Source organism: Cnephaeus nilssonii, assembly GCF_951640355.1.
Source record: "Cnephaeus nilssonii genome assembly, chromosome: 8".
In the NCBI taxonomy this organism is placed as follows: Eukaryota; Metazoa; Chordata; class Mammalia; order Chiroptera; family Vespertilionidae; genus Cnephaeus; species Cnephaeus nilssonii.
Genome location: NC_137079.1, coordinates 8,109,181 through 8,124,220, shown reverse-complemented (window position 1 = coordinate 8,124,220; position 15,040 = coordinate 8,109,181). Strand labels below are relative to the sequence as shown.

Genomic DNA, 15,040 nt, shown 5'->3' with positions numbered 1-15,040 from the left:
GGTGGGGGGATGGGGGGGGTGTCACGTTTATTTGGGGATAGGAGTTGAGTGCTAACAAAACAACATCCACATCTCTTTATAATTTCCTATAGAAAACTTAATTATATGCATCTCTAAGCCTCCGTCTTTTACATTTGAATAGCTAGTCAAAAATGTGATGTTTTTCAACATTCCTGGAAAAGGATTTTGACCAGAAATTCCTATTTTCAGCTGTTTTACTTCAAAAGCTCTAATCATGATTGTGTAATAAAAACTTGTTATGAAATCATATTAACAGAGCAGGGAAATAAGTTGATCTCATCTATTCTTTCCTGGGTGCCAAAAAAAAATCCACTTAGACATATAACCAAATGTTATTTAATATCTTAAAAAGTAACACAATCCAAAATGGATATTCCACACAACACTACATAAACAACATGAACACAATATTACCATATGGAGGGACTTTCAAATATAGACTTACAAAAATCCCTGTGCTTTTTTTTTCTTTTAAGTTATTATACTAAGCATGACAAGTAATCATCATTTACAATATGGCACACTGACACGATAAAAACCATGTTACAAATGTGCTGTTATAAATCAGTAACATTAGGGAAGACATTTCATGAACTGTAATTATTTCATATGAAATACTATACAATATAAACAGAACATCCATCTTGGATGACCTTTACAGCAACCAGAGACCAAGTAATTTAAAATTTTTTTTTTCAGTGCAAACACATTTTATTCAAGGCAGTCTTGGCTGCAAAACTCCTTCCTAACATACAGTAAATCCCACTTGCACTTCTTAATTCATTTACCCCTAATGCAATAGTCACATTCAGTCACTCAGAGGAGGGTACCTGCAGAATTATGATCCCTTTAAACTGAACGTCGAAATTTAATTCTCTGCTAGGAAGTCGTATCTATGTCAACTACTCTAAGGACCTTAATCTGTAGCTGTCGATACTCACAGGAAGGTGACCTGGGGTTAGCTCCGGTGCTAACCATCATGTGTGCCAATGCCACACACGACTTCGCCCTTCCAATGTGGAAACCGAGGCGGTGTATGGGTATCTAGGTGGGGGGGGTGGGGCGGGCGCGGAGAGGAGGCAGGGAGGACCATGGAAGATAGGAAGGCGAGGAGCTGCTGCGTGTGTGGTTCATGATAAATGTCCTAGAACTGCAGAGGACTGAAATTGGAGATCCCAGATCTCAGATTTGGTACCTCTTTTTGGTGGGAGCAAGGGAATGGGGTGCCAAGGTCAACCTTCGGACAGGGAGGTAGGCAGCGATACGTGGACCAGCCAAGCTTCTAGCCTTCCGTGGGCTCCCAGGGATCACTGCCTCGCGTGGGAAACAGCCCCTTCCCTCGTGGGCAGGGTGTGTGCGTGTGCGTGTGCATGTGTGTGTTCGCATTTGAAGCCAACAGGAGCGATTTAAAGCCCGATAACAGATAATATACAATCATAAGGAGGAGGTTTAGTCCCCCTTGAGCCGTGTAGAATGCTGAACCTTGCAAACCAGCAACTGCAAGTCATAGAAAACACAACTGTGAACACACAGGAGGGTGTGTTAGGGGAGCCATCGCCGGGGAATCCTGGGATGCTGCTGCAAGACGCCGAGATGAGCTCAGCCAGGGAGATGCCGAGGTCTGTTTCAGACACACCAGGAAGTTTAACCATGAATAGTGTGTGTGTGTGTGTGTGTGTGTGTGTGTGTGTGTGTGTGTGTGTAACTTATGAAATGGGGAAATATTGGATGTCGCCTAAATACTGTCAACCCTACTGGGAGAGTGACGGAGTGACAGCTGATTCGGTTACCTGACGTGGCAAAGATCAGACCGATGGTAATCTCTTTCCTGCCCGTATTTTACTGACCCAAAGCAAAACGACGTTCTCCATGGCTGTTGCATTCATGTTTCCTGTGTCCTAGCTTCCCCGAGCCCTACACACGTGCGGGAGAGCCACTCAGGAACAGATGAGAACGGGCCGCCCAGACAACGGGCAGGACAGGCCGGGGGGCCCAGGGGTGGGGGTGCTGGGAGAGGGAAGGGAAGGGCCACTTCTGCGGGTCTGTCACCTGCCAGAACGCGGCCCACGGGTCCTGTGACCCGCCCGTGGCCACAGAGAAGGCCCTCATCAAGGATGTCCTATCTCCTAATTTGAGGGCACTCCCAACTGGACCAGCTCCCTGGTAAACCCAGACTCTCCCGAGCAGGGCTCGCTGAGGGCTGGCGGGCTGTTGCGCTACGAAGCACCGAGACCCTGATACAGCTCTTCATTGAAATTTCCGTCTCAGCACCTTCCACTGCCCGGAGCAGCCGTGCTCCTTGAGAGACGGCGTGTTAGCCCAGGAATCACAGAGCCGATAGGCACCTGGAAACACGGCGTACGCCTAGGTCTACTGCCGATCACAGAGGCTCTGAATGGACCGGACGGACGGCCCCCTTCACCAATCGCTCCCGGGAAGGTGCACGGAGGAGTGACATTCCAAGCGCCCTGGACTTTTTGAATGAAAATGGACAATGGTGGGGAGCTGTGTTCGTTTTCTTCGACTTTATTAGCACACATCAGAAAAAAAGCAGCATTGTGTTGGCTGATTGCTCAGGATGTCTCTCCGACCGATAGGACAAGAGACCACCGACAGCTGCCGCCGTGTCCTGGGTCATCGTGTCACTCCCTCCGTGTGTTCAAGTGCGGGCACGACGGAGGACCTGCGCGGGGAGCCGTCCGTGCGCCCGCGTGCTTTGGGAGCTCTGAGATCCCAAAACGAATGTGCAAAGTCGTTACAGGTCGGGGTGGGCTTTTACTCGAGCTCCAAACACTGCCCAGGGTATACACGGAGCCTCTTCAGAATATCGTCACAACTGAGTTGTGAGCGACAGGCCCACGCTTTGAACCAGAAACTTATTTTCAAGTACACTTTGTGGCGAGGAGTGGTTTTCCCGGGTGGAATCTGAGGAAGCGGTGCCAGCCCAACCCAGGAACGATGCTTCCGTTGTCATCGACGAGGGCTTTTTTCTCCCCGCGGTGACCGCAACAGAACTGGCATCTGCATTTTAGAAATGCTGGCTGGGCTGTGGGGAAGGGAGACTTGGGGACAGCTGGTGCTCGGCTTTGTTACCCCAGGTTCACTTGTTAAAAAATGTCTGCTTCCCGAAGTCAGAGAAGCGGGCATTTATTTTTATTATTTTTATTTTTTGTCATCTTTACCCAGCCAGTCGCCTTTCAGCTCTCCGATCCACTTTCTGTATTTGGTGCACCGCCCCCCCCCCACCTCAGTTAGGTCCCCTGAGATGTACAAATATATAAAATGGAACGCAGCCTATGTGACAGGGGTCCTGGGCACGCAGCACAGCCCTTTTCCTGGGAGGGACGCCGGGCTCCATACGCCAGCATGGGGTGGAGGCAGAGGACCGAAGGGCTCCCCAGTCGGGGTCCACGTGTCTCGTGTGTCTTCGGTTACTGAAAACCTAGAATTCACATCAGATTTTTATGGGAGTAAATCGCTTGCTATGTTATGTTTACCAATTGGCTCTTCGCCAGGGGGAACTTTTAGCAAGAATGGGGGGCGGGGGGAGGACGTGGACGAGGAGGGGAGACAAGAAATTTAAACTTCCTACCAAGGGCGCTTCGGTGGGGAGGAGAGGAGGGACAGGCTGACATCTGAAGGTGAAATAATGCCGTGAAAGAAAAGCATGGCGATGAGGAAGTCATGAGTCCACGGAGGCGATCGCCGAGACACACACACACACACACACACACACACACACACACACGCCATGGCCTCATGGCACGCGAGTTCTGAACTCCGATTTTTCTGACCGATACACATCAACGCACGGCTGCCGCTTCATCAAATTTATGGAGGTAGTTATATGCAAAAATAAAAATTACCATAAAGTAATATGCTGTATCATAATAATACATAAGTGTGCAAAATGCCAACAGATGGGTTGACCCTTGAACGTTGAACGCTACACAGAGATTCAACCGGATTCGATTCTGTAAACCTTTCGGGTGACAAGCTCTTTTTTTTAAAGTGAAGACTCGATAAGCAGCCGTGGGCACAAAGCTACCATTTCCCCGGAGGACACGGGTGTCCTCGAAGCTTGGTCCCCCAGAAGCTCGCCTGTGGACCATCCTGGGTCCCATCTGGAATGTGCTTCCTGCCACCCTCCCCCCCTCTTCAGGAGCCCGGAGAGATCAGACGGGCTGCTTCTACCTGGGACGTCTGCTTACACCGCATCACCTTTAAAGTCCATCATTTCTACGCTCATGGCTGCTGGTCTAAGGGAGGTTTTTTTTTGTTGTTGTTGTTATTGGTTGTTTTTTTTAATCATGTACCCCATCGCATCAGGCAGAAAGTGTACACATTTTATTGGAACAATGTCTTCTGTAAACCGATTTCTTGCAAAATAGTAATAAATTCCTATTTTAAAGCTTCTAAAGGTAGTGATTTCTTTTCCGGGTCATCCAGCATTTGATTCAGATGACGGTGACTTTCAGAGGATCAACCTGAGGCTGGTGGACTGTTTCAATGGTTACGTTATTTATGAACTGAGTGTATGATGAACACTTGAGAGCAGGATTTTTTGCGGGGGGAGTGGGGGTGGGGGAGGATGAATTTAGACAGGAGAATTTAGTAACTGTATGGTATACAACTCCCCAAGGAAACGGACTCGGAATGGAGTCTCTTAGAGACATTATCCTTCCTTCTGGACATAGTTAAGCAGTGAGACAGAGGGCCTCGCTGAGCCATCCGGGCATGCCTCGGAGGAAATAAGGCATGACACGGCACGCCAACTGACGGGAGCCTTTGAGGGGTGTGGGAGCTGAGACCTGTGCTTGGGTTTCACCCTAAGCACAGACAACCTCAGCACAGACAAGGAACCTCTACTGCCCCATGCGTCCGGTTCCCCACGCAACTTCCAAGTATCTGAAGAAGCACGAGGGAGCACCCCAATGTTGCAAGAATCAGTCCGGCCGCGCATGCGACTGCAGTCTCTAAACGGACCTCCAGCGATGAAGCCTGACCCCGGGGCCGGAGCCCTTCACGCACGCTGGGCCTTGGCTGGGTCTGAGACTGATTGCTGGGTATGTATTTTATGGCTCCAAACATCACATGCCCCTGAACTAAATAAACTCTTTTTTTTTTTTTTGTCAGACCGTTTACTTGTGTCATCTGTAACCCCTTTGCGAATGCTTTCCCAGGATCTACATTGATTCCATTGTTCCCATAAAATAAATCGCGGGGCCCCGGGAAGGCTCTTTCCTGGACAGCTGAAGCTTGGCCATTTGTCATCCCTCTGCTGCCGCCCGGCTTTCTCTGCACTCAACGCGGCATTGTAAACCAAAGCCAAATGTGAACAAGCCATCGTGAAACGCGCTGGGCCGATAGCCACGCACCCACCTAAACATGCCTCCTGGAACTGGTTACACAGTCTCTGTAAACATCACTCTGGCACAGTTCATGTATGCATAACGGTTATTCCGGTCAATTGTAAGGGGAGTACAAGTTAGAATTATACCACATTTGCAGAATGAGCACATTCTGTTGTTCATTACATGGGCACCTATATATTTCTGATCAAAAACTACTTTTAATGCTTTCTCTATAGATATCTTCCCAGGAATAAAAGGCCTGAAGTTCAACTCTCCCTAAACCTGCTCTTTTCCTAGAACCACTAAAAATTATCTCCCACAGCCTAATTTAGGCATTCTATTTAAAACTACATAAAATAGATTTATGTCCTTCCATTAGAAAGAATAACATCCCCAGGCCATACTCTTCATTTGTATCACAAAGAACATTTTGCTTTTAAACAAACTAATTATCGTATCTATGATCGTAAGACGGGATCATCATCCCTTTCCCGGACAGGAAATGATCTCCTCACCGATTCCGACTCACACCTTTCCTAAAAGTCCGCGTTACCTCTTCTAGCTGGAGTGCCGAGCCCAGCCAGGCTGGGGGCCCCTTCCCTTCTACCCACTTCAGATCCAAAGGCCTATATTCCTGTTTGTGATGGTGGAAGGTTAAAACTCAGACAAGCATCTTGGACTTAAAAAACAAAATCCTGACCACACACACTCCCAGGATCTCCACCCCGACCCCTTCGGACACACTCCCACGGGCTCCTGCGAAACCGCGCCACGGAAACTCACAGTGAGGACATGACGGTGCCTAAGCGATCCACACGCCGGGGGCCGGGGTCCCTTCTCGGCTGTTTGGCATGGACTCCCCTCCCCGCGGGCCCTGGCACGGGACCTTTTGTGGTGGCTTCGCTGTTTTTGTTTGTTTGTTTGGGAGTGTCGAGCATCAGTTCTGTGGCACCATCTGCCCACAGACTGGGAGCAACACGCACCTGTGGCATTGAAACATGGCGTTGGCAACTGCATGACATTGAAAATGCGTATTACACTTACAGTGTCTAGACTCTCCTATGTGTGCTCAGTTACAATTAGTGAAGCAAAAGTGTACATATCACCCCTACTGCTATTCTGTTGCTACAGAGCCATAAATGGGAAAAAGCAATACTCCGAAAGAAAGACTTGTGTGTCTTGCTCTAGCCTACTTAGCAGCACAGTTTAAGTAAACACCAAAACTGTGGTTGAGATGCTTGTCTTTCCGAAGATGTAAACATCAGTCCCAGTGTCGTAAACTTGGCTGTGTCGAACGAGGCGGAGATCTGAGGCCGGACGACGGTCACACACTCGTCACGGAAGCTTGCAAGCAGTTGGAAGGTTTCTGCAACTTCTCAGCTTCGTTTGTGGGGGGGTCCGTGCTTGCTCGGAAGTTGAAGGCCGGGCCGGCTCCGCCATGGGCCGGGCTCAAGGTAGGGTTCTGGCGACGGTTACTTTCCACAATGCTCGACGTGTTGGAGGCCAGGCTCTCCCGAGTGCTAAAAGAGTAAAAAGGGTTTGTTTTGTTTGGTTTGGAACATAAATGATTACATAGCGAGTTCCAGAGGAGGAGCACACGATGGAGTTAATGGATTTCCTCTGTGGGCTCATAATGTCATCGTCAGACCACCTCCCCCTCATCATTTACACACGCGCCTGCCTGCACGCCTCCGGCAGCGGCACACACGTGTGCAACCAGCAGCCCGAGGCCTGAAGGGTCTTCTACAGCTACGTGCACTTTAAATGCCTTCCCCTCCTGTCCCGTTCGAGGAAGCTCCTTCAAAATTCAATGTGATCTACAGCGATCGCATCGGGTTTTTTTTTAAATATTCATAAATATACACCTGTAATGATCTCATTTCAGGCCGGGAATTCACTGACACAACTGCTCCTCTACCAGCTCAGTAATTGTACCCTCAGGGTTCTGTTTTCATTCTCCACGGGCAGATTCTGACGGTCCTGGACCTCAAGCGTGCCATTGGCTAACCTGCGGCACTGGTGGAAATAAAATCCTTTGTAGACACCTTCACACCTCTGTGTCAAATGTTCACACGTTAGAGAAAATACATTATGTTTTCAGATGAGGCATCTCAGATGTTACTCACTTGTTTGTGAAGTTTACATTTATCCGCGCACCCCGCCCCCGCCCTCAACACACACCTGCACTTTTGGTAGGAGTATTTTATATTTTAAGAGATTCTTAGAGAATAGAGGTGACCTAAAGATGTTAGTATTCTGGTTTCTCTTCATTGTTCTGAGTTAGATACCAGAAGCTAGTTTATTGCTCCAAGAGATTTAGAACATTGGAAGATTTCAAATGTGTGGAGCAACAGCAGGAAAAAGGTTTATGGGCCTGACTGATGGGAACTGAACGGATGCTCAAGGTCCTCAAATGGCAACAAGAAACTTACCAGCTTACAGAGAGACCGAAGAAACCATCACGATGCTCAAAGCACCCATCCCACTGGACAGAGTCCAGGTTTATAAAACATTTGATGAGCGCTGGTCCCAGGACTGAGCGACGCCTGCGGAGGCTAGCCTGCAGGTCAAAGGGCGATGGTGGACAGCCACTCTCCCCGCCTCCTCCAATTTTGCCTGAACCCTAGACCTTGGCAGCCCTTACTAACAGGTCACTTTATCCTAGCCCCTTGTGGCCTTGAGTTTGCTTCTCACCAAGGAGCCAAGAGTTCACTGTTCGAAAGAAACTGTGTTTGTCGACTGCCGAAGAGACCGCTGGGCATTCCTTGACTGCCAAGGGTAGCGCCAGAAGGTTAAGACAGTTACAGAAGTTCTTCCATCGTGCCCTCGGCCACGCTGGGCCTGCCGAGAGGACACGCAACGCGTCCGGACGACAGGGACGGAAAGTGACGGGCTTCCCACTTACCTGGCCCCTTCCCTAGGAAAGCCCCTCGGAGGCTTGCCAGCCCTGCAGCCGAGGCACAGTCAGGGGGAGGGAGGGAGGGAGGGAATATGTCAGCCCCAGAGATTTTGTGGCAGGTTCCTTCAGTTTCATCCTTAATCACGATAATTTTTTCCCTCAGGTACTTAACTTCCTCATTTTTAACATGGGGAGAGTTATGTGATTTACCTACTCACAGAGCGGCCATGAAGAAACAGGCGTCGATGAAGAGTTTGTACGCTGCGAAGCTAGACACGTGGGAGTTATTTCTGTTCTGTATCTAGCATGTCATGCATAAAGTAGCTACCATGTGGGTTGGTGTGGGAATCCATGGGGGTCCTTTTCTATGAGAAAATACATTTAAAGTTCCCCCAAACTCACTTTTAAACCAGCTGTTAAGGCATGGGCTTAACATGTACCTGCTACAGGCCAGGCACTGCAAACACACCTCCCTGAGAGGGACTGCCTACCATCTTGGTAGCTGTCTCTGCTCCACGATGCCTCTCTGCCATGGCCAACACCTCCTCATCGTGATAAATACATACATACCTCCAGTGTGTGGCATTCCTATCGAGGGCTCAGGATACGATGATGAAAAAGTTCATGAAGATGGAGCGCTATCAGTAAAAATATCCCTCAAATTTAAACGTGTTTTTTTTTTGTTTTGTTTTGTTTTTTATAATAAGAGAATTAATGGAGTGCCGCCTTGAGGTCTCCGTGTCTTACAGGCAGAAGACCTGTCCCAGCCGCTCTGTCGTCCGCCCTCCTGGAACACGTGTTTCGTGCGGCCCCCAGCACACGGCACACGGTACATTAGACAGACACATCCCTGGCAGCCTCTGACTTTCATATTATGTTTATCCACCAGTTTGGGGCTCAGATTTGGAACAGCAGACTTTTCATGTCAAAAAATTTCCTTTTCAATATTAGATCTATGACATAGCTTAAGTTTCTATGTTGTTGTTTTTTTTCCTTCTCAATCCCCTTTACGTTTCTAAGAAAAGGGACTGAGGACTTCTGGGAATGTGGCTGAACTTGATTGAAAGCTGAATATGGCAATCACCATTTCTGTGGGGGTTTTTTTTATTTGTGTTTTGGTTTTTTTTTAGTTGAATCTTAGTTGCTTGGTGAATTATTTACTGAAAGACCCAAGTAAATGGCCCACTTAAGATTTCTGTATCTCACAACGCTGGGGAGGTGTCAGTATGATAATGCTATTTGGCTAAAATACTCCTCACGCTCGTGAGCAGAACGCCCTATAACTCAAATATTCTCGTTTGTAGACTCTCCTCACGCGTTCATTAGAAAGGCACCTCCGTGAATTTACCGAGGTGTACAGAAAATACAGTTTAAAAATGGGTACAGAAAGCCAGTTTGTCATCTAGCCTGTAACCAATGCGCATTAAATATGAAAGGGATACAAGAAGAAACCGCTATGGGCTAACTGCATGAAACTTATGGGTGAGCTACATATTCTTACAGAGAAAATTCTACCTAGTAACAGTGGACAGACACAGAGCTAATTTGTGAAGGTTGTCTCCTGTGAACAGCCTTTACCTTCTATCATGACAAAGCACTTAGAGAAATGCAAATAAACTTATTTCAAGACATAATCCCACTCATAAATTCTTGAGTTAGAACCATTAAGCTACCCTCAGCGTCTCCGTTAGTATCTCTGGAGGTCTAACGCTTTCCCTCCGTGGAGGTCCAGGGATCAAGGGGCAACGTGAAGGGTAGGTAACTCCTGTGTGAAAAGCATCAGGTGGGTAGAGTCTTAATAAGAAAGAGTAGAGCATAAGGTACAGGCAAGTAAAGCACACCTTCCATAGGTGATGGTCTTGAACTACCATCCATTACAGACCTTCAATCATGCCTGTATGGTATCCACTGCTAGAAATTCAAGAGGAGAAAAAGGAGTAGAAGAAAGAAATAGAAAGAAAAGGATGTGCAAAATAACTGGTAAATAAGATTTGATTTGGAAAATAGTGAGCAAAGGCTATGACTTAGAAAAGTCACTCAATAGGCCAGTAGTTTTCAGACTGAGTGCCAAGCTCCCTGAGGTCCCTTAGGGCTCTTCAAGGGACGGCAGCAGAGACCTGGGACCCCTGCTCTCTCACCACTTCAACCAGAGTGCCAGCTCTGTGGTCTGTTTAGACACTGGACTTCCACACGGGTTAACTTGGAAAGAAGGTTACATGACAATAATGATGATGATGATGGTGATGAAAGAAGATTACATGACAATGATGATGATGACGATGATGATAATAATCAAGAACTAGTCCTTTAAGAAAAAACAAAGGCTTAATCTGTGACAGATTAACGATTCCCAATTCTAATTTTGGGATGCTCTGTCCCCAAATTACCCAGAGATACAGTGAAATGATCACAACAGGACTAATTATAATTCTTAATAATGAAAATAACCATATCTGGATACTTGTTAAATTTATAAATATTATAAAATCTTGGGAATCACAGTTAGTGAGAAATGTCCATCTCTCATCGTATTTCTGCATCTCAGAGTCACCAATCTGGAGTAGAGTTTAGAAGGAGAATGAGGCCGCCAGTTTCTCTTTGAGGAGAAGGTAGAGTTAAGCAGAAATAAAGGGAAGGTGCGTAGACTCTCTTTTGCTTTCTGAACCCCTGAACCACTTCGATGCACTGGATGTGACCACTGAGCGTTACATACTCTCCACTGCCCAGCCTTCGCCGAGTCACCAGCACCCACTAAAAACAAGGACTGCGACTAGAGGACCCTGGTTGGTTCTGTCAGCTCTACAGGAGGAGGAAGAACCGTGCTGGCACGTGCTTAGATCTAAGAGAGCAGAGCCCCCCAATCTTTCTGCGGGAGGAACAAGGTCCATTTCTCTGTGGACACGTGAGTGGGGAGAGGAAGCTGCATGAGGAAGGTGGAGAGGGCCACCAGGAAGCTGGTTAACATGGCAACAAGCTTCTACATCCACTGGAAAGGTTTTGAGATCTGCTTTTACAGTTGACCCTTGAACAACACAGTGGTTAGGGGTGTTGACCCTCCCTGACCTGCACAGTCAAAAATATGTGTGTAGCTTTTGACTCCACCAAAACTTAACTACTAATAGCTTACTGTTAACTGTAAGCATTACTGGTAACAGTCAGTTAACTCTTATTGGTATGTTATATGTATTACGTGCTGTATTCTTACAATAAAGTCAGCTACAGCCCTGACCGGTTTGGCTCAGTGGATAGAGCATCAGCCTGCGGACTGAAAGGTCCCAGGTTCGATTCCGGTCAAGGGCATGTACCTTGGATGCGGGCACATCCCCAGTGGGAGGTGTGCAGGAGGCAGCTGATCAATGTTTCTCTCTCATCAATGTTTCTAACTCCCCATCCCTCTCCCTTCCTCTCTGTAAAAAAAATCAATAAAATATATTTTAAAAAATCAACTACAGAAAAAAAAATGTCGTCAAGGAAGTCATAAGGAAGAGAAAGTACATTTACGGTATTTATTGAAAAAAAAAATCTACCCTTGTCCAGCCAGTGTGGCTCAGTGGTTGAGCATCAAACCCATGAACCAGGAGGTCACAGTTTGATTCCCGGTCAGGGCACATGCCTGGGTTGCGGGCTCGATCCCCAGTAGGGGTATGTGCAGGAGGCAGCCAATCAATGATTCTCTTTCATCACTGATGTTTCTGTCTCTCTTGCCCTCTCCCTTTCTCTCTGAAATCAATAAAAATATATTTTAAAAAAGAAAAAAGCTGCCCCTAATTGACCCATGCAGTCCAAACCCAGGTTGTTCAAGAGTCAACTGTATATTCTCACTAGAGGGACTCTTGTCCTTGAGCCAATCAATTGATTCCCAGACCCCACTAAGTACTCATTCTGCTCAATCTCTGAAGCACTTAAAAAAACAAAACAAAACACCCTTTCTTTACCAGCATGGGGGCACTGTAAACACTGAAGAAAAAATACTGGGCAATGTTGGTCTTAGATTGGACTGAGGCAAGTGTGAGGGGGCCAGCCAACCCACCAGTCCAGATTGGCGCTCTCTACAGCTGCAGAAACATTGGTTTCAAGTCCTGCAAAAGAAGCCAGAGACAGGCGGTTACCAACACAGCGCACCCAACCCGCACCCTCGTCCACGAGCCGAGCCCGTGAAACCTGCCGCCTTTTTCCAGGTGTTTGCACCCGGCCCCAGGCCCCGGGCGGGTGTGTGTGTGTGTGTGTGTGTGTGTGTGTGTGTGTGTGTGTGTGTGCAGAGCGGCTCTCCCTACCGTGGGGAGTTGAATCCACTGTCCACAGTGATGCTGCTGCTGTCCATGCTGTCCAGGCGGGCCGAGTGGGTGGCTCTCTGGTGGCCGCTGCTGTCCGTGTCTTTGGGGGCGAGGAGGGTGAGGTTCTTCTCGAATTTCCTCTGCAAGTCCCGTTCCTTCTCCCTTTCCAGGAGCCACTGCATGGTGCCCACGTCGTCTCGGTTCTTCTCCTCCTCGGTGGTTTTGTTCGCCCCCTCCTCGGAGTCGTCGTCATCGGAGACGTTGTAATAGTCAAAAGAGGCTTCCTGGGTGCCCCCGGGCTCCTGCTGGCGCTGGAGGGCCGGCAGGACCTGGGCGGCCGCCGTGCCCAGGGACGGCTCCAGCTTCTCGCATCGGCCCGGCAGTGTGTCCGCGGGTGTCTTGGGGTGCGCTTTGAGGAGGGACAGGCTGGGTTTGTGGTAGCTGTTGACGGACAAGGTGCTGTGCAGAGGTTTGAACAGGGTGTCTTTGCTGAAGATCTCTTTCCTCTTGTCCAGGCTGCTGGGCTCGGCGCTGTGATGCTGCACGAGGCGTCCGTTGGCCATCCCTTCCGCCGCCGCGCCCGGAGCAGCCGGGCCCCCGCCGGGCCCTGCGGGCGGCTCCTCCTTGTGTCCTCCAGGCTCCCTGGAGGAAAGCGGGGTCTGCCTGTCTGACAGCGGCAGCTTTTTCACCCCTTCGGCCAGGGCCAGAGGGTCATGGTCCTCTTTATTCTTTCCCAGGGGCGATGGCGCCGTGAGCACCGTCTCGCTGGAGGTGTTGCACTGGAAATAGTCGTCCGTTGCCGTTTTCGCTGGACAGGAATTGAGGTCACCGAAGGACGGCAAACTCTCGGGGGGCTTGCCTGGCTCCAGGAGGCCGCACGCGCTGGACGGCTCCTTGCCGCCGCCGCCTATTTCTGGGATACACACCTCTTTATAGCTTGGGGACAAAAGGTGAGCCCTTTGATGACCGGCCGTCTGGGCAGGCCTTAGGGTGCTGTCGTCGATGTAGGACGACGGGATGGGGGTTTGGTCATCCTGGCTGCAGCCTTCGGCCAGGTCATCGGGCGTCCCCAGCGAGGACGCGCCCAGGGGGCCCTTGGAATTGTCCATGGACCTGGACCGCTCCTTGGCTTTGCTGGGCCTCTCGTTCCTGGACCGCCGGTCCTGGGTATGGCTGTGGCTTCGGTGCACTTTTGAGTGGGAGCTCCCCCGGGAGGGCTCGGGGAAAGGCATCTCAGTCCTCCTTTTGGCCAGCTCCCCCGACACGTCCCACTCGGGCGTCATGGGGAAGTGGGGCTCGAGCACGCTGGCGCTGCCGTGCATGATGAAGTTCTCGCCTTTGTGCTCGATGATGAAGCAGCCCTCCCTGGGCACCCTGGTCAGGGGGTCGCAGAAGTCGTACTCCCGCTCCCCGGGGGCGTCCAGGTGAGAGCCGTCGGACGGGTCTCCTTTGGACACGCGCGTCTTGCTGTGCGAGCGCGACTTGCCGTGAGACTTCCGGTGGGTCCGGCTCTTTTTGCTCCTCCCGCTGTGATGGGCCGAGGACCCCGCTTTGCTCCGGTGCGCCTTCTCCTCCTCGAGCTTCTTCATCAGCGCCGTGTGCCTCATGACGTTCTCCACGGTGAGGTCGGGGTTGATGCGCCGAATGATCTCCATCTCCACTTCCCGGGGGATGGTCGTGGGCGTGTCCTCGTCCCGCAGGGGCCACTCCTCGGGGGGGAACTGGGCGGAGAAGTTGGCCAGCTGCTTGGTCTTGTCCTTTTTGAAACTCAGCCGGAAGAGCTTGAGCCCGAACTTTTTGGACTGCTTTTCCCCGTCCTTGGGCTTGGAGAGCGTCTCCGCCTTGTACGAGAAGTTGACGGTACTCTTGCTCTTCTCGGTGGGGGGCGCCTGGCAGAGGGCCGGGGGGCAGTAGGGGTCTTTGCAGTCCTTGGCAGGCTTCCGCTGCAGGGTGGACGCGTGCGTGCTGTGCATGTCCTCCCGGCAGCAGTGGCAAGAGTCGCAGTGGTTCCTGGGCAATGTCCTCTCCCGGACGCAGCCCGAGGCAGAGGGCGTGATGGTTCCGGGCTGGGGAGAGGTGCACTGGGACCGGTCGGGGATCCTCTCGTCCAGGTGGTACCACTTGCTGTTAGTTCTTATGAGGGAAGGGGTGATGAAGTACGTCTGTGGGGTCACGATGAAGTAGCCGTCGGGGGTCGGGTAGATCTTCCTCTCGCGCACTAGCGTGTTCAGGGTGTGCCGCAGGATCTCTTGGCTGGGGGTGGGGACACCTGAGAGCGAGAGAACACACGCGTGAGAAGGGAGAGGAAACACGCTGTTGATGCCTGATTTTTTTTTTTTATTACTTATTTACTAGAGGCCCGGTGCACGAGATTCAATAAAAGCCCGACCCGCACCCTCTCCAATCCGGAAGCCCCTCAGGGGATGTCTGACTGCCGGTTTAGGCCCAATCCCGCACTGGCAGTCGGACATCCCTCTCGCAATCCAGGACCA

General features: G+C 50.1%; 1 protein-coding gene across 5 annotated transcripts in view; it reads right to left on the bottom strand.

The window, feature by feature from the left end:
• Nucleotides 1–407: 407 nt before the first annotated feature.
• The window catches only part of STOX2 (storkhead box 2), a 201,636-nt gene continuing 187,003 nt past the window's right edge, over nt 408–15,040 (bottom strand). For 3 of the 5 annotated variants that reach the window (XM_079779214.1, XM_079779218.1, XM_079779217.1), the window contains exons 3-4: nt 12,549–14,817; nt 409–6,895 (exon numbers count right to left, since the gene is read on the bottom strand). In XM_079779214.1, the coding sequence (XP_079635340.1) occupies nt 6,700–6,895; nt 12,549–14,817 (2,465 nt within the window). In that variant the 3' untranslated portion in view covers nt 409–6,699. Of the gene's footprint in view, nt 6,896–12,304; nt 12,354–12,548; nt 14,818–15,040 lie in introns of all 5 variants that reach the window. The other 2 variants (XM_079779215.1, XM_079779216.1) reach the window with 2 other exon arrangements.